At 37.6% G+C, this 22,674-nt stretch overlaps 1 protein-coding gene and 1 long non-coding RNA gene across 3 annotated transcripts; both read left to right on the top strand.

Moving 5' to 3' along the window:
- Positions 1–1,007: 1,007 nt before the first annotated feature.
- On the top strand, positions 1,008–12,636 carry LOC144665279 (uncharacterized). 2 transcript variants are annotated; one of them, XM_078526508.1, is made up of 8 exons: positions 1,008–1,835; positions 1,997–2,044; positions 5,244–5,537; positions 7,934–8,335; positions 9,657–9,956; positions 10,504–10,821; positions 11,268–11,579; positions 12,185–12,636. In XM_078526508.1, exons 1-8 carry the CDS (start codon positions 1,028–1,030, stop codon positions 12,268–12,270), a joined length of 2,568 nt encoding a protein of 855 aa, XP_078382634.1. In that variant the 5' UTR covers positions 1,008–1,027; the 3' UTR covers positions 12,271–12,636. The 2 variants fall into 2 exon arrangements, with proteins under 2 accessions (XP_078382634.1, XP_078382625.1); XM_078526499.1 differs by having other exon boundaries at positions 5,241–5,537.
- A 7,752-nt stretch (positions 12,637–20,388) lies between these two features.
- Positions 20,389–21,340, top strand: LOC144650066 (uncharacterized). Its single transcript, XR_013570007.1, has 2 exons — positions 20,389–20,454; positions 20,739–21,340. It is a non-coding gene; the product is annotated as an uncharacterized LOC144650066 (long non-coding RNA).
- The last annotated feature ends 1,334 nt before the right edge of the window (positions 21,341–22,674 follow it).

Here is a 22,674-nt window from a genome sequence, read left to right as displayed (position 1 = left end):
GAAAATGACAAGAAAACGTCCTGTTCTAAGTCCACGCCATGTTTTAAGGTATATGATCGCGACCGAGTGCAAGTGCTTTGTTTGCTCTAACCCCTTACCCTTTTATATACCATTTTGACAGAAATTGTACCCCTTTCGTACACCTTTTACTAAAAAAAGGTACCCCTTTCACATAAAACGTCATTTCATGTGACACCAACAACTCTCTTGGGGGGTTGAAATATGAAAGGGGTATCTTTTTTTAGTAAAAGGTGTACGAAAGTGGTACAATTTCTGTCAAAATGGTATATAAAAGGGTAAGGGGTTAGAGCAAACAAAGCACTCGCACTCGGTCGCGAATCCCGGGCCGCCAGCTACGCAGTCGATTGTTGGTATTAAATTAGTCAACCACTGGGTTATGCTAATGAACATCACAATTAATGCTATAGGTGATAAGCTTTAATAACTGTTTTATTTTACAATGCTTTCTGACTTTCCTTTTATTTTCATTTTTCTGATCACATTACACAAAATGATGAATTAAAGACTAGAAAAATAACAAAACTAAAAACAATTTCAAAAACAGGAGATTTAGAATTTTTTCCCAAGTTATAAAGCTATAGAGACGGCAGCCATCAATAAGGAAAAATCAACCGACGGTTGGGAAGAAATACGTGTACAGCCGAAAAAAAAAAAGGGAATAAGCCCCGACCGAAAAAAGGATAACGTCCCCTGAGAGAGTTCCATATAGTTTTTGCGTTCTTGTTCATCGTGCATAGTCAAGCTTTTGGCAGACTGTAGTCATTCTTTAAAAGTGGGGGAAACCACATTCGGAACTCTTGAGAATCCCGGGTTCCCCTTTTTGTCAACCCCCAAGAGACCCCTAAGAGAGTTGTTGGTGTCACTTGGAGACTGACATGAAATGACGTTTGTTTCCAAAAATAAAATTGGCGGGAATTTCCCGGAAGTCACTGAAACGAGGCAGCGTTCGCGGAAAAGAAAACACTTTCAGTGATCGCGTTCTTTTAGGCTGAGCTGTCTTGACAAGATGGCTTCTTCTGCCGTCAACAGCACTAAGGACGCGAAATTGGCGTTCTGTCGCCTCGTTGAAGAAACGAGTGGACGTGAGACGCTCAGATACTTCGGCCCTGGTTGCCTCGTAAAGTTTGAAAGCACACAATTTCTCCATTCCGTAGGAACACCGACATCAAATTATTTCTTGGTGGCAAGTAACCAAGTGTTGCCAAAAGTTCTTCTTGGAGCCCTTGAAAAGCAAGAAAAAGAAAGGCGAAAAAAACGAGAGCCGACAGTTAAGATGGTAGCTGAATTTCAGGAGCTGAAAAGCGAGGGCAAACTCGAGAGGAAGCCTCTGAGTGAGTTATACCGTTCACTCGACGAAGATGTGTTCGAATTGGAAGGAATTACTTACGTGGCTCTAACTAAGTTAGAACAAGGTCTCTTTAGGAAAAGCAGCCTGTTAAACAGAGCCTTGGAAGTTGCTAATACTACAAAAGGAAATTCGCCCACGGTGTTGACTTCGGATCAGCTACAGTGCTTTGTATTTTGTAGTGAAAGAACAATCAACAGAGAAGATAGAAACGTCGGCGAGTTGTCAACGATAGTGTACGATCTTCTGCATGTTGATAGCGTCCTCGCCAACGACGAGTCGCGATTCCCGAGTTATTTCTTACGAAATGAGGAGAAAAAGCGCTTCCTCGGGGAAAATGAATTCCAGAATTCCGACGGAAAGCCTTTGGGATCAATCATTCTTGGCAAAGATTGTAAGTTTGGAGGAGTGTTAAACTTCATCAACAACAACCCTGCCCCAGCTTTAGTAGGAAGCGGGTTTGACACAGGTAAATTACACTTATAATCATTAATGTATGTTAATTTGTATTCTCAATCACCTTTGCATTGTTACCTGAACTTATTCAATAGGCTTGCATTTGATTTCCATGAGGTCAAACTAAAGGGGACTGCTTACAAAACTGATAAAAGTTTGATTGTATATTTGTAGGTATCTGCAGTGACACTCATTCATCACAAGGAGATGTTGCACCAAAAGGTACCAAATAAATAATAATATTAATAATAATAATAATAAAATATTTGTATAGCGCCAATATCCTAAAAGTTCAAAAGCGCTTTATATATTATTCATATATAAGTTGCTTATTAGTATTTTTTTTTGGAATTTTTGTGTGAGCTTTACATACAAATTGGCTTATTTTGTAGAACTCTTCAAAATTTTGGCTCATCCTCAGTGTAAGAACCTGTGAAACTCACCGGTGACGTAAAGCAAAGATTGAACAAAGCAACAAAGAGCGTCAAAAACAATACAGATCAGGAAAACAAAGGCTCCAAAACAAAGAAAAATATCACAGGTTCTTACACCGAGGTAAACCCAAAATTTTTAATTCCCATTATCTAGTGTTCTATTAGGTACTATTATCAATATTGTTTTATATCTCTAATATTGACTACTGCATTATGGGTAGCTTCGTATTACAGAGAACATGCCTTCCCAAATATAAGGCTCCAGTTATTCAAAGGGTGGATAACGCTACCTACCACAAGCCCTAGGATTATAAATCCCATTGAAAAAAATATTTCAGCTCCGTGTCCAGAGATGATGGGAACCCACCGGCAAATGTTCCTTGGTTCCGTGAAAATTCATGGGTACCCATTTTAAATATCACTGATTTTTATAAATAATACAGCCTTTTTGAGTAGTATACGTAGGCAAGATAGCTCTGGAGCAGTCAGGAACAGAGGCCACAAGCTTGTAATGTACAGAAATGTTGTAAATTTCATGCTAACAGCCGGATTACATCCATTTACAGCAATATTTTTTGCTTAAATATTTATTTGGCAACTAGAATGTTGCCTTTTCGAATTCTCTAGTTAGACATCAAGAGAGACACAATCCATCAACATACCCTACATAACGTACATTCCTTCAACGGTTTGCAGTGCATTATAGCTGGGCGAATTTTAAATATGGCTGTGTTTGGCTGTTTTGTGAGCTAAAAAAAATGTTTCTGTGTTTTGACTTCTGCTATTTCTTACAATAAAAGCAAAACAAGATCAATGAAATTGTTTTCTCAACAAGTATTTATTGTGTGACTGATTCTATGGCAAAGCTCTCCTCATCATCAAACTGGACACATGGAATGCCTGGTGGTTGCAAATGGCTTACGAACAAAGTGGCGTGTTTTCATTTACGTTGTTTAGGAGAAAAACTACTTCAATATTATCAATCTCTTAATGATAATGATAATGTATTTATATAGCGCATTTCCATATTTATGTTCAAATGCGCTTTACACATACTGTAGGTTAAGTTACAATTGTAAAGGCCAGACCACAACACCGGGAGCTACGTGCCCTACTCTTTGCGAATAGTGTGTGGGTTCTTTAACGTCCCCTGTTAGAAGACTGAAGATACAGGAGACGGGACCTACGGTTTATCGTCCTTATCCGAGAAGACTAGAATGTCTAACCATTTGCAGATGTAATTACAAAGGCAGCACATTCTCCTCAGTTATTTTAAGACCCTGAGTGTAGGTCCGGTCTGGGGTTCGAACCCACAACCTCCCGCACAGCAGTCCGGCGCTCTACCAACTGAGCTAACCAGGCGGCAGATTTTTTTGTTTGTCAGGATGGTTGGAAGCTGCTTTGTTGCTAATATTTAGCAATTTGTTCTTACATCTGTTAATTTTGATCAGTAAAATTGGATTTATCAACGGGAAACTGTTTTTAAGTTCCGTGTTTTTATGAGCACGGTAACGACAAGGTACCGGAATTGATTGTTACTGTGAAATCCTTGGGCTTGCACCAGATAAATCGCTATCCGGTGGATAGTGAAGTATGTTTTGTATGACAGTTATCCACCGGATAGTGATTTATTCGGTGGATAGCAGTATCCACCCTTTGAACAACTGGGCCCAGAACAATAGTGTACATATTACATTCACTAATGTTTACTAGAGTAGCGTTAGGTACGCACTCTCTGCATGATTGCTTCTTTTCTTTCCCATCCCTCCCACCCTTAGGTGGGCAGAGAGCGCTCTTTACTACAAAAATCAGCTTACTGTTGAATGGTTCTGCATTTTTATATCACTACCCCACCCACTTTTGTTGACAAATTCTAGACATTCCTGTGGCTCGCTTGCTGCATCTCCTTTTCACACCACCGTTTTTGATGGTTGCTCACTTGAAATGCTCTAGAAAAATGATCTCTGTTAATGTTTTTTTTTTGCAGCAATAACATTAAATTACGACCAAACTTTCAACACTACCACTTCAAGGAAATAGTAGACACTTCTTTAATTTAGCCCAAATTCACTTGCTAGCATTCATTCATTCATTCATTCATTTATTTTTTATTTGGTCAATCCAGGGACTGCCGATAAGAAGGTGCTAGGGGGGCTTTACCCCCCCCCCCCCCTACTTTTTACAGTTACAAAAAAAAATATATAAATGAATTAAAAAACAAACAAATAATAACTGAAACCATTTCATTTCTGGATGCCATATTATTGATTAAGTTTGTAAAGGACGAAAGTTACAGCAGTTGTTGTTGCCAAAATAGACTTGCCTTCAACTTAGATACATAAAAAACAAGGTTTAAAAGGTTTTCAGTTATAATCAAAATGTTAGGCTACTATACTACAGGATCATGCCCTTTATTAAAAACTGGCTTTTTAAGGGCGAGCGGCGATCCGAACAAATGGGTTAAGCTTATAAGACAATATGGTTTGTTTTCGAAATGTAATTTATTTTGTAACAATGAAAGTGAAATTTTCTTTTCTGTTTTCATTTGTTCTGGTAACATCTCAGTTGCGGGTGCTTCAACATGGTGAGAAACATTTGTTTCTTGATGTAAGGTTTAAAGGGTCAATGAGTAGTTATATCGAACGTTTTGTGGAGCAATGTCACTTCGTCGCAACATTTTGTTGTTTTGAGCAATACTTTTACAAAAATTTTTAAAGCGCTGAACATTTAAATTTTTAAATTTCATTTCATTTTCCGGTAACACAGAGAATTTGAAATCAAACTTTTTCCGGGGGTGCCTCGCCCCCCCAGTTGGCTCACGCTTCCATGTTCCACTTCAAGCCCCCCCCCCCCCCCCCCCACTCAAATTCTACCTGTGTGGCCCCTGCAATCATTTGTTTTTTGTTCATTTTGTTACTTTTTGCTGGCAAATCTGAGATCAGTGCAGATAACTAATCCCAAACCTGTTTTTGGATAATTTTCAGCAGCTGGTGAGAAGCATGATGTAACTGAAAGAGAGATTCCTGCCGGTGCATCAGGGGGAATTTATCCATTGCTGGGTCCACAATTTAAAAGTGAAGTAAGCACAGAAGCTACAAACAAGACTGATGTGTCCACATTATCTCAGCCAGCTGTCACACCCTCCACTGGAAACCAGTTTGTAGCAGGCTTAACAGATGAAAGCAAATCTGAAGAGAGCTCAGGAGACCCTGGTGCAATTAATCCACAGGAATTACCAGCTGTGGATGGAGAGAAGGAGGTTGAAGAAAAAGAAGATCAAGGTATGCCTAAGCTTATTATAGGAAATATTTCTACTGAAATATTACTATGTATTTAAGTGATTGAGTAATTAATTTTAAAATTATTGTGGTGTACTAAGCAAATATGCTAAGGGGAGTGACCACTTTTTGGTAGTCTCACTGTTCTCACTGTTTTCTCCCACTGTTTTCTAGCACCCTCCAAATTTCCAATAACCTTCCATGGCCTGGGGTGGGTATTGATATTTTCTGGAATTAAACAATTATAATATGCAGCACACACATGACAATCATGGAATGGCCAAGTACATAAAGGCCCTATCTATGTTTTAAATTGTTTTTTTAATAAGGGAAATTTTAGCATTTCTTCTGGCCAGATTTCTCAAATAAACAAAGGAAATTTGTCTCAACCACACTAATGGCTACTCAATGGCTAGAATTTCCCATTTGGATGATGCTTTCTTTGGAATAGGCCTTAACACAGTTTTTCGATGCCATCTTGACGAGTAGGCAAAGTGGGTAGGAATTACAGTGTTTGTATGGGAATCCGACGGCCAATAGCTATTACAAAAATTGAATTCTGGACAATTTATGAATTGTAAACTTAAGATGCTTGGCAAAAGTTTTTATTTGCCGAGTTTGAAGGTTGTCGCTGGGCTAGAAAGCGTTCAGTTACGTTTTTAATTTTTTAATATATTTGCCTATAATTTTTCCCCCGAACTGTGTCAATAATGGGGAAAAAATATAGACAAATGTATGGGAAATTAAAAGCGTAACTGAACGCTTTGTAGCCCACCTACATCCTTCAAACTCGCCAAGTAAAAACTTTTGCCTAGTGTGTTTTAAAAGTTTACAATATTCATTGTCCAGAAATCGAGTTTTGTAACAAATATTTGCCATCGGATTCCCATACAAACACTATAATTTCTACCTGCTTTGCCTACTCGTCAAGATGGCGTCGAAAACCGTGATAAGGCGTATTCTTGAACTGCAAGCGAGCCCAGTGGAAGGCCAACAACTGTGGCAAAAAAGATGAAAAGAAGAAAAAGCAAAAGCAAAACAAAAATAGAAAACCAAAAGACTAAAGTGGTAATTAAGGTACTTAATTTTCTGACCCAAAAACTTTGACTTTTGCACATGCCCACAAGTAAAAATGTCATAATATGTTATGCTAGTGGAAAGAATGGCATGCCTTATATGTTGCAAGTGGCATTTTGAGTGGGCTGGAGCTTATTTAGCTCACAACTGACCAGAAAATGTCAAAAATGTCCAAAAAGTGCATTTTTTTAACATTTCCAGATGCCAATTGGAACTTTTTGAATGCAGTTATCTTTTGTATTGTGGTGCTAATTTTTACATGAACCAAAATGCCTCCTTTGGACCGGAGGGTGTAATTTGCAGGTTGCAGGTTGCAGGTTGCAGGTTGCAGGTTAGGAATTCACTTAAATGTGGAAGGAGTTGGATAGCTTTTTTGTTTTGTTGTTTCACATTTACGCGACAGCGCCTAAAAAAAACCGGGAGTTGAGATTTCTGGAAGTGTATTACTGTATTGGTTCTCATTTGGTTGACGTTCAATTCTGCAAGTGGTCCTTCGGCAAAGCTTATTCACGAGTTCTGAGGAATCGTGGCTGATCGCTTAGCGAAGAATTTGCACGAAAGTCCGGGAAATTTATATGGCTTTATGTTAAATATTGTAGAGATCAGCAGGGAGTAACTTGAATAATAAACATCATTAATAAGTTTAACAGATCAGTGGCAAAGCTTATTCACAGCTCGTATCGAATCGTGACTGATCGTAAGACTTCTACTTCAGTTGTTTATGTTGGTGTTTATGTTGGTGTTATGGTATTCGTCAGCAAAGTAAATTTACACAAATGTCCGGGTAATTTGAATACTTTTATGATAATTAATATCGAGATCAACAGGGTTACAACAGCAACAATTATTATTGTGAATTTGAATCTTCTATTTTTTCAATAACAAGTCCAAGTTCTAAGGTAATCAAAGTAGTACCGATTGTTTAAAAAGTAAATATTGAAAATAATGTAATAAACTTTAATAATAAAGTTGACGTTTCTATTTCATGTTTTCTGTCTTCTCTAGCCGATACCAAGTAAATTAAGTTAAAGGGAAAGGTTCGGCCCAATAAACTCTATTTTATATTGTTCATAGCCTGCACGTACATTAGTAAGAGCATAAGTGCAACCTGCAACCTGTAACCTGCAACCTGAAAATTACACCCTCCGCCTTAATTTGGACCAATTATAAGTTCCTCTGAAATGTCCTCAATCCCTTCTTCGATTCTATGGCCTTCAATAGGGGTTGGAATACCAGTATTTTATGTACTAAAGACATAAAGGAGACAGTATTCTTAGTTTTTTACAAAGCTAATTGAAGATGCTACATACTTCTTTTCCTAGATTTTGCTAGTGGAGGACCATCACCAACTGAAAATTCCTACACATCTCAGAGATTCAGTAGTTCCAACAAAACTGAACAAGAATTTAAAGGAACAGCTTATGTGGTAAATTTGCTTCCCAAGAATGATGTTGTTAAAAGTGAACCACCACGGGAGGTACCAGCAGATCCGTTACCCATTAACAGAGAACCACCAGGGGAAATACCAGCAAATCCATTTCTTTCTGAGTCTTCTGAGACACAGGACAGATCAAGGGATTCCGCTCGAGGCCAAGAAAGAAGATGTAGTTTCCCACCCGATCCAACAAAGAAACAGGAGCATCCACCACCATCCACTTTACCAGTACAGCGTTCATCTAGTGTTCCGCCTTCTGGCCATGGTGGGATAAGAAAATTTCGGCTAAGTAATTGTCACATTTGTCATCATCTGGAAGTAACAAAGCGAACATGTTCTAGTTGGCTAGGTAGACTATCATTACTACCAATATGAGGAAAATTTATTGGTACATGTACCGGTAGTAATAATAGTCCACCTGAGAGGGAGGGTACAAGATCCATAGACATGCAGTAGCTGCAGCATGAGATGATGAAAATCTAAACCTAATTGATCTATACAGATTGTGATATAAATAATTAAAGTAAACGCTCAAATTGTTTAAACAGGACAAGTGTCATCTAGAGGGAAAAGGCTGACCATGTTTTGAGCAAAAACAAGAAAATTTATTGATATAGTAACAATAGTCCCCAAAAGATAAAAGGAATTGATTATGGATGCCCATGCTCTTAGCTTGTTGGAGGAAAAGGAAAAAAGAAGATTGAGAAAAAAAATGATTCTGTTGAGTGTACTTAGCTGTAAGAGCAGTGATGAACTCAAAATCTGATCCTAAGAAAACTGATCCATACAGATTGCAAAGTAAATAATTCAGACAGAACACTCATAATATATCATTCATGCATTAATATGGCAATTGTTACACCTGATGCTGGACAACTAGACATCTGAAGCCTTTTTAGGGCATGTGTATTGAACTTTGTTAACTTGCAAGTAACATTTCTTTTTAATTCTCCAGCATTGGAGAACATGCATGGCTAACTTCACTTTTTTGCTTATTCAGATAGAATTGTCGTAAAGTATGATCGTCCGGGTGAGAGTAGTTCTGAGAAGAACTGTTGTTGGTGACTGCCATTTCGACAACCTGAGCGGAAGTCATCTTCAGAGTCAAGTCTTGACTCTGAAGATGGCTTCCGCTCAGGTTGTCGAAACGGCAGTCACCAACAACAGTTCTTCTCAGAACTACTCTCACCCGGACGATCATACTTTACGACCTACTGATACTCCTGGGTTCAAACCATTTACTATATCAGATAGAATTGTAGTCATGTCACACGTTGCCATTGAAATATAGTCTGCACAGCATGCAAAAAGCAAAACGATATTCAGGACCTTTCATGAAACTTGCAGAAGCATCAATGAAGTATACAAAATAGTTCAGTCTGTGCAAGGATGCTTTCCAAATTCATTCACTCTCAACATTTTGACATATTATTTGTAAACTTTAGGTTACTATAGGTGCTGAATGATACATAAAATAAAAGCTCCTCTCCCTCAAATGGTCTTGAAAGGAAGTGAGCCCCCAAGGGCTTAACAGATATTTTACTGTAATTCTATTGCTGCTGCAGTTTTAATTTATAATTTTACCTGTACTGTTTCCTGTCTCAATTTAGGTGACCCATTAAACAAGACCATGCTGGGTTCTCTGGAGCTTTTAGAGGAAACTAGTAGATGTTTGGATCAGGAATATAAGTATGGTCAGTGCAAATGTTGGAAGCATGTGGCTCAGTTTTTTGGTGTTCCAGAAGAAGAATATGAGAACTTTAAATGCAGTCAAGTTCATAGCCCTACCGAGGTTATGTTTGAGTATTTGGAGTCAGTTAGGCCTGAAATCACAGTTGGTGTGCTAAAAGATGGGTTAGCCCAGATCGACAGGCAAGATGTCACAGATATACTCTTAAAACATGAAAAATGTGAGTCACATTCATTATGATTTTATTGTCATGTATTTTAGTTGTTATTAATTCATGTAATTATAAATATCTGGGTGGAAACTGTATTGGTGATACCCCAGCTTCTGGCTGTGATTTTGTAATTGACTCTGACTTTATACAAAGTTATCCCACTAGTGCTTAATTAAGCTACCTGTATTCCATCCTTTGCTTAATACCACATGAGACTCGCAAGTGCCAGTGAATAGAGTTGGACTCTGCAGTGTGCTCCATTTATTCTCTTGAAGTAAGAACAGATGACTCAGCCGTGATATCAAATTTATTTTAATAAATTTAAGAGAAATTAAAAATTAATTTTTATACATTTATATCATAGTTTTAAAATGACATCACTTTTTCTGTAGTTGGCATTTTACCTTTCAATTTATTTTGATAAAATTTCATTTTTTTGTGAAATATCTGTAAACTAGCCTATAGCTAAGCATTTCTACCTGCCTACCTACCTACCTACCTGCCAATTGGATTTGTTTTAATTTATTCTAAGCTTATAAAGCCATTTGTTTTTCAGGCGATCCACCTGCACTGAATGATGAAACCTTGGTGTGTAGTCTGTTTGACAGTGATCCAGACATCATTGGAGAGATGGCTGTCTTCTTAGACAAGCAGAAACCCGGCTTGAAAAAGTGGTCTCATTTGGCAGCCAAATTGGAGATTACGAGGAAGATTTTCAAGACTTTTGAAACTTCCAGCACTGACAATCCAACAGAGAAGTTCTTTGATATTGTCAAAGTTAAGTTCCCAAAACTGACTGTTGGGGAATTGATTGGCCATCTGGAGGCGATACAAAGACGGGATGTTATAAATGCCATCAAAGAGAGTGTCAAGGGTTAGTCTAATACTCATGATTGTTTTGTGAATATATTACAAACCACCTCTTTCCCCTCCCAGGTGTCAAGATTTACATTATCACATACACCCAAGTTGACCTAAAATTGAGTTGAGTAGATGACTTCATCAGTCCCCTAATTTGCATATCTTACTATTCTTTTTAAGCTTAAATATCTCCGGAACTAAAAAAGATATTTGAAAACGGAAAACGCCATTTTGAATATATTATTGTCTCTGCTGTAGAAACTGAACTCATCAATTGACTACTACCCCATCAGGTTGTATCATCCTTACAAAAAGGTGACAAGGTTATGCTAGATATATGACATACATAGAAAAGAACTCAGCCAGCCTTCACTTGGGATCTTTGGCCAGTACATTACTGCTCTAAACGTCACTGTGTAAGAAGAGGTTTGTGATTTAATTTGTTGTTATTGTTTGTAGTTACAGAATGTTCTGTAATAAAAGACTTGATTGCACACCTGGACGTCATGGACAACGTGTGTGAACTTTTCAACACCAGAAAACGTGCTACCAAGGTGTTGGGATTGAAACACCTCGGGAAAAGATTGGGAATCACGAAGGAGATTTTGGATGACCTTTTGCCCACACAAGAAGAAACTCAAAGTCCCACAGAGGCACTGATCCGCCACCTTGGAGGAAAAAATCCAAGCTTAACGTTGGCAGACTTCATTTGGGCATTACACTTTATTGACCGGCCTGATGTTATTACTGTGTTGGATGGCTACTTGCCAGGTACAGCTGTAGGTGTTTATGTATCAAGGCAGATACCCATGGTGGAAGTCTAATACTACATAATTATTACAATGATATATTAACCAACAAGAGTGACATACTAACAGCGTCGAGTTGTCTGCATTTCAGCTCCAAGCTCGGCAATTATACAGCACTAAAATATGATGTCGTAGAAAACGTATCCCAGATTGGAAAAAAATAGGAGCTTCTATAAATTGTACAATTTATTGCCTTCAGTGGGTTAGAATTTCATCCTCTACTAGCTAATTAGTGACCTGATAGATTTAGTTATCTCAGTACGTGCAGAGCGATTTTGGGCTGAGAATGTATAAATAAGTTGAGATAAATTTATCTTGTTCAGTTACTGACAGATCACATCAATCAGTAGGTCATGAGCCCTTTTACTCTATGATGAGGGCCACTGACTTAGTCTGAGGGGATTACCTTTTCGTGGTCAATTCCTTAAACTTCCGAGAATACATTCCCTTGCTCTCAAAAAATAATGTACACAGACGAAAGGTTATAACTTTACCAGTGACAATTGGTGGTAGGATAGTCCACTGGACATAATTATGTAACAGATTTCATTTGTTTTCTGTGCTTAGATGGATGTATTCCAAATCTCTTGAAGATGTGTGCCTGTGAAAGATGCAAAGAGTCTTCACTGAAACAAAGCGGAGAGGGTCATTAACAGAGGGTGCCTGGCTATAGCATCTGAGGTACTAGCCACCTCAACAGATTGTAAACACTTTGAACACTTTGTGGCAGTTGCTTATTCATCAATTGACTCTGGCTGAGTATAATCACCGGTTAACTTTTACTTCTCTGCAGGCAACTGTGGAAGTATAGAATTTTTGTTTTATATTAAAACTTTCAATAGACTCCCACTATTTGGAACTGCAGCTGGAAAATAACATAATTACTGCATTTTGAGATAAGAGGTGCTTGTTGAGACCAAGGGGAGTTGCACTTTGTTTGCAGACTGAGATAAGTGATTACAAAATTCCGTAGAAACAAGTCTCATTTCAAGATTCAGTGAGCATTCGAGACCTTTTTTAGTCCATGTTCAAAATAATAGTTTTTTACTTAGACATGCTTTGTTTGAGACTGAGTGAAGGATTATTGATAAAAGAATCCAAGGATTTTAAGGTAGTGTGGATTCAAGATTGCCCATAGGCAGTGTTCAAAATAGTGTCTATTGATAATTAAGTTATTTTAATATATTTTTTTAATGTATGGTAACTGTATGAGTAGTATGACTACTTGTCGCTTGTTTTAGAAATATTGTAAGTTTTACCATCTATGTATAATTATTCAAGCACTAGACAGCATAACACTTAATTTACTTTATTTTACATGAATTGCAAATTGTTCAAAGTAACGCCAGCGACTACTGGCGTTAATGTGATTGCATTTTTACTTGTGGTTAAAGTAGAAGAGATTGCTTAAAAGAATATTTAAAGCTTTATTAGTAGATATCAGATTAGAATTGACTAATTTAATAAAATATCAAGTTAAATTCTAAGGAGTAAACTCCATAGGTTTTGACAATGACCAAACAATTCCAGACACTTTGTGCTTAGAAAAATTGAATGAAATGTCACAAATAAGTAATGTATTTAGAAATGCTAACAATGCTTTTCCGTTTGTAAGAGGAAATATTTTTCAAATGGCTGATTGCCAAAGTTCATCTATATAAAGTGTACACAAAGCAAAATTTGAAATTGACCGATTTTGCTGAAATTCCCCCCCCCCCCCCCCCCCCCCACCACCACCACCACAACCTTTTCAACCAGAATTATTCCAAATCACGAAATGAAAACATGTTGTAACAAGTTAAGGAAGGAATGATTAATTATTTGATTATTTTCAGTAGTGATCACGCGGTGGATAGTCCAGTTTACTCCAAGAAGACTAAAATGGCTTATTAGACCTAGTAAAATATAAATACGCGACCCTGTAACAGGAATTTTCGCTAGTTGAGTAGCGTTTGGCTAAGCAATACGAAGAGGCTACTGCTAGCTTGTTAAGACAAATTTAGGTAGGTAGTTAGAGAGTAACGATGGGGATTTTGCATTGTGAACAGGCCTTGGAAAATGGTAGACATTTTGCTAAATTGCCACCGTTACCCACTCAGTGGCCAATGACGAATCAATCAACGTTACTACGCCCACAGAACCACAATTCTTGGTTTTCATGCTACGTCATAAAATTCTAAAATCAAAATTCACTTGGCCTGCTAAATTTTCGTTGTCATTAGGCGAAAGATAAACTAAAAATATATATTTTTGCAAATTTCCAGATCGATAGTGTCATTCGGTTTTAAAACAGAGCATTTTGAATATTTGAGTTCTCCGTCGTATGTGACACCAAGGACCACCAAGCTGAGTGCCGTGACAAAGCTGTTTTGTTTGAAAAAAGGCCTTTCCTTTCCATTTTGTGCAGAATGAACATTTCAGATATAATAAGTGGTGTTTGTGTGAAAGTGTACTAGCTCTTAAGCCAAGGATGGCCGCTGTTGTAAACAGAATTGAGTTCCAGATGGTTTCTCTGACATCACGGCGGCCATTACTGTGTCCCTCGGCAGGACACAGTTATGGCGGCTCCATACTAAGCTTTGTAAATTTGCGTGGAAAGGTTCGGAAAATAACTCGCGAACTGTACACCGCACAGACCCGAAACTTGAAGAAAGTGTTTATCTATTTATCATCTATAATATTTGAAATTCATAGCTTCTGTAGTTGAATGGTTTCGAATTTATTTTTTGATTGCGTGACAGTGAAAACCAGCAATAGTACCTTGATAGCAGACTGCGCTTCGATCATCATAAGAAAATTCGAATTTTTAATATCAAGACAGAAGCGGCCAGCAAGTATTGATTGATTGATTGATTGATTGACTGGGCTCTGCTCGTAGGGAAACGCAGTAGTTGACGGAAATTGTAATTAAAATGAAATAAAGGCTGACTTGCACAGTTCATTTGATCATGAGTTCTTTTGATGACTGATGTTGCCTTGACGGCAATGCATACCGTATTAACTCAAATAAGCGCTGCGGCGCTTATTTAATTTTTCGCGCGTCAAGTGCGGTACTTAATCGAGGGCGGCGCTTATTTAAAATTTGGAAGCCACAAAGAATCTAATATTTTACAGTTATCGAAAATAGCATCTTCTGATTGTCAGTATTCATCTCTTGCTGAAGAGAGAAGTGGCGCTAGCTGTCCCTGCAAAGTTTGCGGCCTTCACAACATTTCTTGTACAGAACTAAGAATGTAAGAATGTTGGATAGAAAACTTATGGGCGAGCAGTAAAACCATCATTGTGAACTGCAAAACGTCGCTTTTGATGAAAAGAAATGTCCAACTTTGTTTTAGAGTTGCTTTGTAGTGCAGTTTTTAGTAAAACGGAATTCCTCGAATAAGCGCCGCATCGGGTACTGCGGCGCTTATTCGGGGGGGGGGGGTTGTTAGCTTTTTTGTCCCAAATGGGGCGCTTATTCGAGTAAATACAGTACGCAATAAGTGTTCAGCCTACATTCTGTGTGGGTTTCACATCACAAATTCATTCAAGATATTTGCTGCAGTTCAAATTTATCTTAAGCTTAAAATTTTTTAAGCTAAGCTAGTTTAATTTTAATTTTTATTGTTTTATATTCAATATCATAAAAACATAAAAATCAAACTGGCTTGAAAAATTTTAAACCAGGGATACATTTAAACCACAACAGGTAATAAAGATCGGTTATGTCAATGGGAAAACTGGGGAGGACCAGGCAATAGGTTGGCAAACTTGCACAAGATAAAAGGTACAATCCCAGAAGATACATCCTTTAACCCGAGGAAACCTTATTGCCCGAAAAAGAAAAGGTGACATGCGTTGCAGGTCGAATAAAGAGACACAAAAAATAAAAAAATAAAAAACATGTATTGAAATAGTTGTGTTCAAACCTTGCTTGCTTGCTTAAAGTAAACGTTAGTTCTTTAGTTAATTTAGTGGCGTTGCCCGAAAATGCCAGTGTCCTTGCTTTTCTTTGGATTTTTTTTATTTTATCCATTCTAGTTCAGCGAAAAGTATTTTGGGGAGCCAGTTTACATTGTTTTTACCCCGCTTGATGTTATACAAAAGCATGCGAAAAACTCTGAACTGCGTAAATGGGTTATTTATAACATTTCATAGAAAGTTTTGAGCTAGCGCTCAGAACTAACACATTTGAGTCAAAAGCATTGGCTTCATCGCATATGTAACAGCTTTGTTTCAAGGTCTTACACTGGATCCACCACGCGCAAACGCTCCAGCTATGCAAAAGCCCAACGTCTGGTCGCCTTCGCAAATCACCCACTCAATTCGAAATGATTGCAACTGAATCAAACTGAAGTGTCACTCAAAATTGTCGAGAAAAATCGAAACAAGATCATAGTAATTTGCGAAAAGAAGTGAAAGCAGATAAATGAGAAATTCTAAAAGAATCACAAAGTTCGGTATATTTCTACACAGTTTCTACTACTACTTCTTTTGATGTAATTCGTTGTGGACGTAATGTTGAAATTTGTCGGCCTATTTTCGATTTTTTCTCTACGCTTGTTGTCCGAATTCCAAGATTTTTTGCCCGAAAAAGGGTTGAAATTTCCTACTCTGGGGTGGCTTTCCTTCCCCTCCACCGCCTCGTAGCCCTATGATTTCGACTTTTTTTCAACCGTAAACAGAGCTTAGCAAAAACCAAAACAAGGGTCAATGGAAAGCTGATGTCTGTGCAATTCTGGCCTAGTATGTTTAATAGAAATCAAAACGTTTGCCCAGGCCGTGCAAACCAGGTAAAAAAAAAATGTTTCTCCTCCCCGCTCGATTCATTTTTTGGGGGCCGCTTCTCTTTTTTAAAAAATTTGTTGTTGGGAAAGTTGGAACGAACAAAAATCAACAGGCGTTACTACTCAATTAAATACAAACAAAATTCTGTAAGACATGGCTTTTATCTGTGTTTTAATACGAAATCAAGCCAAAATTTTAAGCCTCGGCACGCTAGGTCCGTACTGAAGAGGTCAGGATTTATTTTGCAAGTTCGTTTCTGGAGAATTTGACGATGAAGAATAACAAATAACAAAAAAAAGCGCCCGCCCGCTATCTTTTTAGTGCAGAATGCACTATTGTGATGGTTTGGTGGGTTGGCGTTTGCTAAACCCCTAAACCACTAAATCACTAAACCACTAAACCGCTAACGCGGTGTAAACTTTTAATCACCAATTAATTAATTAATATCAATTAATTAATTATTTCTGTAAAGGGGGAGGGGATGGAGAGCACCTGACCGTGTGCCCTTGGTAAATTGGGGAGTACATTACGATACTTACAATAGTCCGGCGGCTTAGCTCGAAATTTTAGTTGAATTGTGCACTTTTTGATACAAGCATGAAACTTGGCACAATGAAAGTGGTCACCAACAGAATTTTTTTTAGATATAGTGCCAAGCCCGAAAAACACCGGTTTCCATGGAAACCTTAATTTATTTACCCTATTCAGACCGGGCTTTTTTGGATCTTTTCAGACCTCCGTAACTTCCAGAATATTTAAGCAATCACAATGAAACTTAGGGAATATATAGTATGTCCAAACACCTATCTTTTGGTATACGTCACGTGGGAAGATGACGTCACATGACGTGACAATTACATCATAATGTCAAAACAGCCGCCATCTTGGATCCGCCATCTTGGATTTCGAATTTTTTCCAAAACGTCATAAAACCGCCCAAAATCACTGCAGAGTACTCAAAATCAATAAAACTGTGATTAAAAACCGTAAAAGGAGAAAAATAATTGCATTAAAATTATTTTTCATTAATAAAAACACGAAAATTACAAAATTGGGAAAACATGCCTGTCAAAATGCCGTTGTCTTGGTGACGTCAAGCTCCTGACACAACAACTTACCCTACCAAATTATTTCCTGATAAATTTCAGATAAACTTGCAAAGTTTGGTGGCGTTTGGTTGAATCTTGAAAAAGTTGTAAGCGTTCAAAGTCAGCGCGGGCAATTTCCGCCCCTCCCGGTCTGGATAGGGTTAAAATCAATAAAATTTCGTGAAATATTTGTTTTTCCTGGTTTATAGACAAATATTATTATGCCAGGTAGTGATACCAAGTCGCACGTACAAATTTAGAATGAAATGCTGTAATTTAGACTGTTCACAGCCCTATATTTTCTTATTTTTCTTCTGTTAGCGAACGGTCAGACCTGGACGCTAGCGCAAAACGAAAGACGCGAGGGAGCAGAGGGCGGGGAACGAAAAATCTTTTCCCATGCAATAATTTCCTATTAAATTATTGGTATCAAACAGATGGTAAAAAATAACAATTGTAAGCCTAATTAAAAGCATTCATATCTGTATTTATGAATAAAAATTAACAATAAAAGGTTTATAAAAGTACAAGAAGAAATACTTTGTGGGGAAGGGGCAGGGGGGCCTCTCGGCTGAAAATTTCATTGCTGTTTACTAGCTGAAAATAGGAAATTGGCGTTGGCACTATATCAAGAATTGATTAGTATGCGAATGCTTGTAATCCTGCAAAGTTTGGTGCTTGTATCAAAAATCGCACAATTCAGGAGCTAAGCCGCCGGACGACAATTGAAGAACTCAAGGTATATATTTGTTTCAGAAAGCACTATGCTCTCCTTGTGGTACAATTCTTTCTGGAAAAAAATACTTTGTGCTAGACGCATGCGCAGATCAGTCTACATCACGAACATTGCGTTTTTCTTCTGCAGAAGGATTCGTGTAGACTCCGTGGCCCCAAGTTAAAACCACAAATTAATTGAATTAGACACTAAGGCGTCATAGCAGTTCATGTGAAATAATTCTTGATATGGCAACGCTGTTTTCTTAGAAAAGGTGATCTAGCATCTCATAATTAATTGATAATATCTGTGTTATAATCAATGTCGCCTTGTTTACAGAAAATAAATCACGTTACCATATCATCATGTTACATCCGTTTTCGACAAAAACAAAAGTATGTTACATGTTTTTGACAAAAACAAAAGTATCTCGTTTGCTGTTTCAATATCAAACTGAAATTCCATCTATCGAAAATTAAAATAACAGGGACGTGTTTAGAAATTTTGTATTAAAGCCTAACGCGGTGTGCTTTTCAATGCGGTTGAATTCCTGTAGAATCCGTGGCGTTAATTTAATTAGACTTAAAAGGCATCACAGCGATCTGCGAGAAAAACAACAATATCATGTTACATCCGTCAGTTCCTTTCCTTTGATTTGTTCTCCATCGGTTGAACTAACCTCCGTTTTATTTTGTGAAAACCTCTGCCGCTTTAGTGTTTGAACATAGATTAATTTAGTTAGGTATTTTTATATTTTATTTTTATTTTTTAGCATAGTGATTGTAAAGCGCTATGAAAGATTAGCTAAATAGCGCTATAGAAATGATTATTATTATTATTATTATTCGTGACGGTTCCGACATTTCTTGAAAGAAATCTTCACACCTGTACGTGCTTCTCGGCTTCATGCTTGAGTGAGCGTGTGACGTGTTCACCAGACCATGGCGAGAGCATGATCTGGTGCACGAAATGCTTTAGCGACAATTTCGGGGAAAAAGCCGCAATTTTTAGCGACAATTTCGGGGGGGGGGGGAAAGTCGCAATTTCGACATTTTATGCTTTGTAATTAATAGTTTGTGCTCTGCTCGTGTACTGTTCTGAAAATTTTTAATTTTTTAGGTCTTTTTCTAAATGCTGAAGGGGACAATGCGGTATGATTCTTGTAGAATCCGTGGCGTTAATTTAATTAGATTTAAACGCATCATAGCTTCAATACTGAACTGAAAGGTGAACTCATTTGACTTATTCTTAAGCGAAATTACCCTGGAAAATTATTATCATGCTGTCGATTGATTGGCCATATTGCATTCTGTACTGTCCTTTGAGTCTCTGAGTTTAAAGAAATCAGGACGCCGAGAAACATTTGGTTTTTTATTTACTTGGCCTTGAAGGTGTATAAGGTAATTATAAATTTCTGATACTTGAGCGCGCTAAAAAAACCTTTTCACACCTGTATATGATTGAAAAACTATTGACAACCAAAACATTTCTGCATTTTTTATTTGAGAAAATAATTTTTTTGGTGTTTTACACGAGATAGAAAAGTTATACATAACAAGAAAGATTCAATATCTTCGTTTGCATTACTTTCATTGCGAATATTTGGCAAAAGTCTCTTGGCGGATACAACGGCTTTGCCGTCTGTTACTTTAACTCTTTTCTACTTTACCTACGAATAAATGATAAAAATTGCTAAAATGTTGTTGAAATAATTCTCTTAACATTATACAGTAACGATAAATTGCGACTATTATTATTTACAAATTCAAGAAATAAAGTGGACTTTTTAAAGTGCCACTAGGACCAAATTCTTCGTATATAATGTTTTTGCATTTTCGTAATCTGTATGTGGTTCTTACTCACCTGTCCAAACCGTTTTGCTGTCTGAGCACGGGAAGACCGTTTTTTTCGACTGTATTTCTCGGGGTTTTTTGGCCGCCATTATTCAAGCATGTTCCAGGGGAAATGACGTGGATCGTCGCGGATTTACCGGATGTGACGTCAAAGACTCAACCTCGTACGCGATTTCGCTTGTATCTCTTCGAATCTCTACAGAGATGGCTAGAGTTCTCTACAGAATTTCAGCCTTTCGAGACTTCACAAATACAATTTAAGTCCACCAGGCTTAATTACATTATGCTGGGAATTTAATGTGTGGTACATTCAAATCTTCGAGCAGCTGTTGTCCACAAATACCGGTAGTTAAAATTTGCTCGCACACACACGAGCGAACCTTCCGACTGACAGCCGGCTGCTGCATGAGACAGGTTTGTGGTAGTTCATTTTATACGGGGATTGATCTCCGAACAATTTAGACGGACCATGCATAGGCCTTCTTCTGCGTGGTTTAAAATAAGCACAATGCCGTTGTTTCACCTTCAACTTCAACTTTATTACTTCCATCACTTACACGAACTACACGAGTTGTTTACACGAGCAATAGCATTAAATTACAGTGCCTTGCTGCTTATAATTTTATTGTCGATACATGAACTCATATTTAGCCAATCTTGCTTTCAAAATTCTGTTTTTTTTTTTTGTTTCTGTACAGGTCATCAAATGTGTGCTTTACTTGTTTTCTTAATCTGTCAGGCTTTATTGGTACAATGAGGCCCAGGATACTGTGCATGGTTGTATATTTCGATATATTTAGGTTGTTCAACAATATTACAAGTACATACCATTTAAGAAATTACAAGTATACCATTCGAGAGCATCATTATTGAAAGCATACAATGTAGCATGGTAAAATTCAAAAATTCATTGTGCTATCTTTTATTGCCACTGAGAAAAACCATATCCTGAGATCTTGCTTTGAGGAATTTAATAAGAGCAACCAATGTTCACTTTTGCTGCCACATTTTTGTGGTTTTCTGTGACAAGCTGTTACATTTATGTCTACATGATAAATTGGTTGTTATCTTTTATCCCATGCAATGATAAATACAATCAGTCCAAAGGTTGAGGTTGATATCACAGTTATCTCGCACACATAGTACAATATAATGAATAAATAATAAATTACAGTAAAATTTTAAAGAGGAAGCCACATCAGTTCTTGCTGGTTTTCATGTGGGTCTTCTTTCCATGTCAAATTGGAATTTAACAATAAAGTGTAAGGTAATGTCAATAAAAATAAATATTTACCTGCAATGCTTCTTTGGATAGTATTTTCAGATTATCAAAAGCAAATACAGATTGCAATAATATTTACAAGGTTAGAAATGGCTAAAACTTCAGCCATTTTTAGCCTTGTAAAGATTTATTTTAATTACAAAGAACAAATATTATGGACAAATTGGTGGCCTAATGGTTGGTATGCTGGACTCTGGATCGAATGGCCCAGGTTCGATCCTGGCCAGGGTCGTTGTGTTGTGTTCTTGGGCAAGACACTTTACTCTCACAGTGCCTCTCTCTACCCATGGCCAGTACCAGCGAACTAATGCTAGGGGGGGGAGTAAGCCCGCGATGGACTAACATCTCATCCAAGGGGGGGGGGGTAGAAATGCTCCTAGTCACTTCATGGTACAGAAACCAGGATAAGTTCCAGCATGGTGGGCCACTAGGCTTGACATGGACTTTACCCTATTATGGACAAATACTTCCTTTAAAAGAAGCCTCTGGGTTTTGTTGTTCTAAATTATCTACAAAACCTTGGCTTGAAGCTGAACACTGATATCATATTCACAATACCATAACGGTATTTCATTTGTCAAAGCCAGTTGTCCGTGACTAAATAATGACATATTTTTATCCAGACCTGTTTTTTAACAAACTTTAATATTTACTTGGTCCCTTGAAATGAGCAAGGGCAATGATCTCCCAGTATGGGCTTCAGTTGAGAGCTAACATTAATAAGAAGTTTATTTGATCATCAACCTTTTGTGCCCCAGGGGGAGCACAGAAATATCTGTTTTTCTCTAGCCAGGTATTGATATTGCCACAAAGAAAAGTTGGCCCTGTCTATTAGCCAATCACCATGTATGTTGTATCTTAACAAGCCCTAGCCATGTAAAATGTACTGATCAAATATAAATTTCAGAAATCCGCACCCCCTTCCCTGCAGCCCACGAGCATTTGAAGTTGTGGTTGTTCAAGTTATTATTCCCAGGCGAAGGATATTGTTCAAATGCCGCACATAACAGTCTCATTCTGTGATCAAATTCCCTTTTCCCCGAAAACCTACTGGTAGTAAATGGGCAAACTTGACCAGTCAAGCAGAAGTTTCTTTCTTTTCTGTGTATGATTTATGGGCAAATTAGATAAACCTGAAACAAACTATTCACTTTTAAATGCAAAACACAGCTTTTGCAGGCCCTTCTTTTGCAGCCACAATGTCACAAAAGAACACGATTGATCAGCTTAAAAGTCAAAAGACCGCTTCCTTCCTAATCTCAGCCAATAGCCACTAACATAACTGTGAACGGTTAGGAATCATAAACAAAATCAAAGCAATTAGTTTAAATCTCCCCCACCCCTCCCATATG

This window comes from Oculina patagonica, chromosome 1 (genome assembly GCF_052425735.1).
Source record: "Oculina patagonica isolate OP01 chromosome 1, crgOcupat, whole genome shotgun sequence".
In the NCBI taxonomy this organism is placed as follows: Eukaryota; Metazoa; Cnidaria; class Anthozoa; order Scleractinia; family Oculinidae; genus Oculina; species Oculina patagonica.
The sequence above is the reverse complement of the archived record's forward strand: the minus strand, read 5'-3'. Positions and strand labels throughout refer to the sequence as shown.

Coding starts and splice junctions, on each gene's coding strand:
- LOC144665279 (XM_078526499.1), top strand. CDS start 1,028: ATGGCTTCTTCTGCCGTCAACAGCACTAAGGACGCGAAATTGGCGTTC. Junction 5,538..7,933: donor TGAAGAAAAAGAAGATCAAG/GTATGCCTAAGC, acceptor TTCTTTTCCTAG/ATTTTGCTAGTGGAGGACCA. Junction 8,336..9,656: donor GATAAGAAAATTTCGGCTAA/GTAATTGTCACA, acceptor GTCTCAATTTAG/GTGACCCATTAAACAAGACC.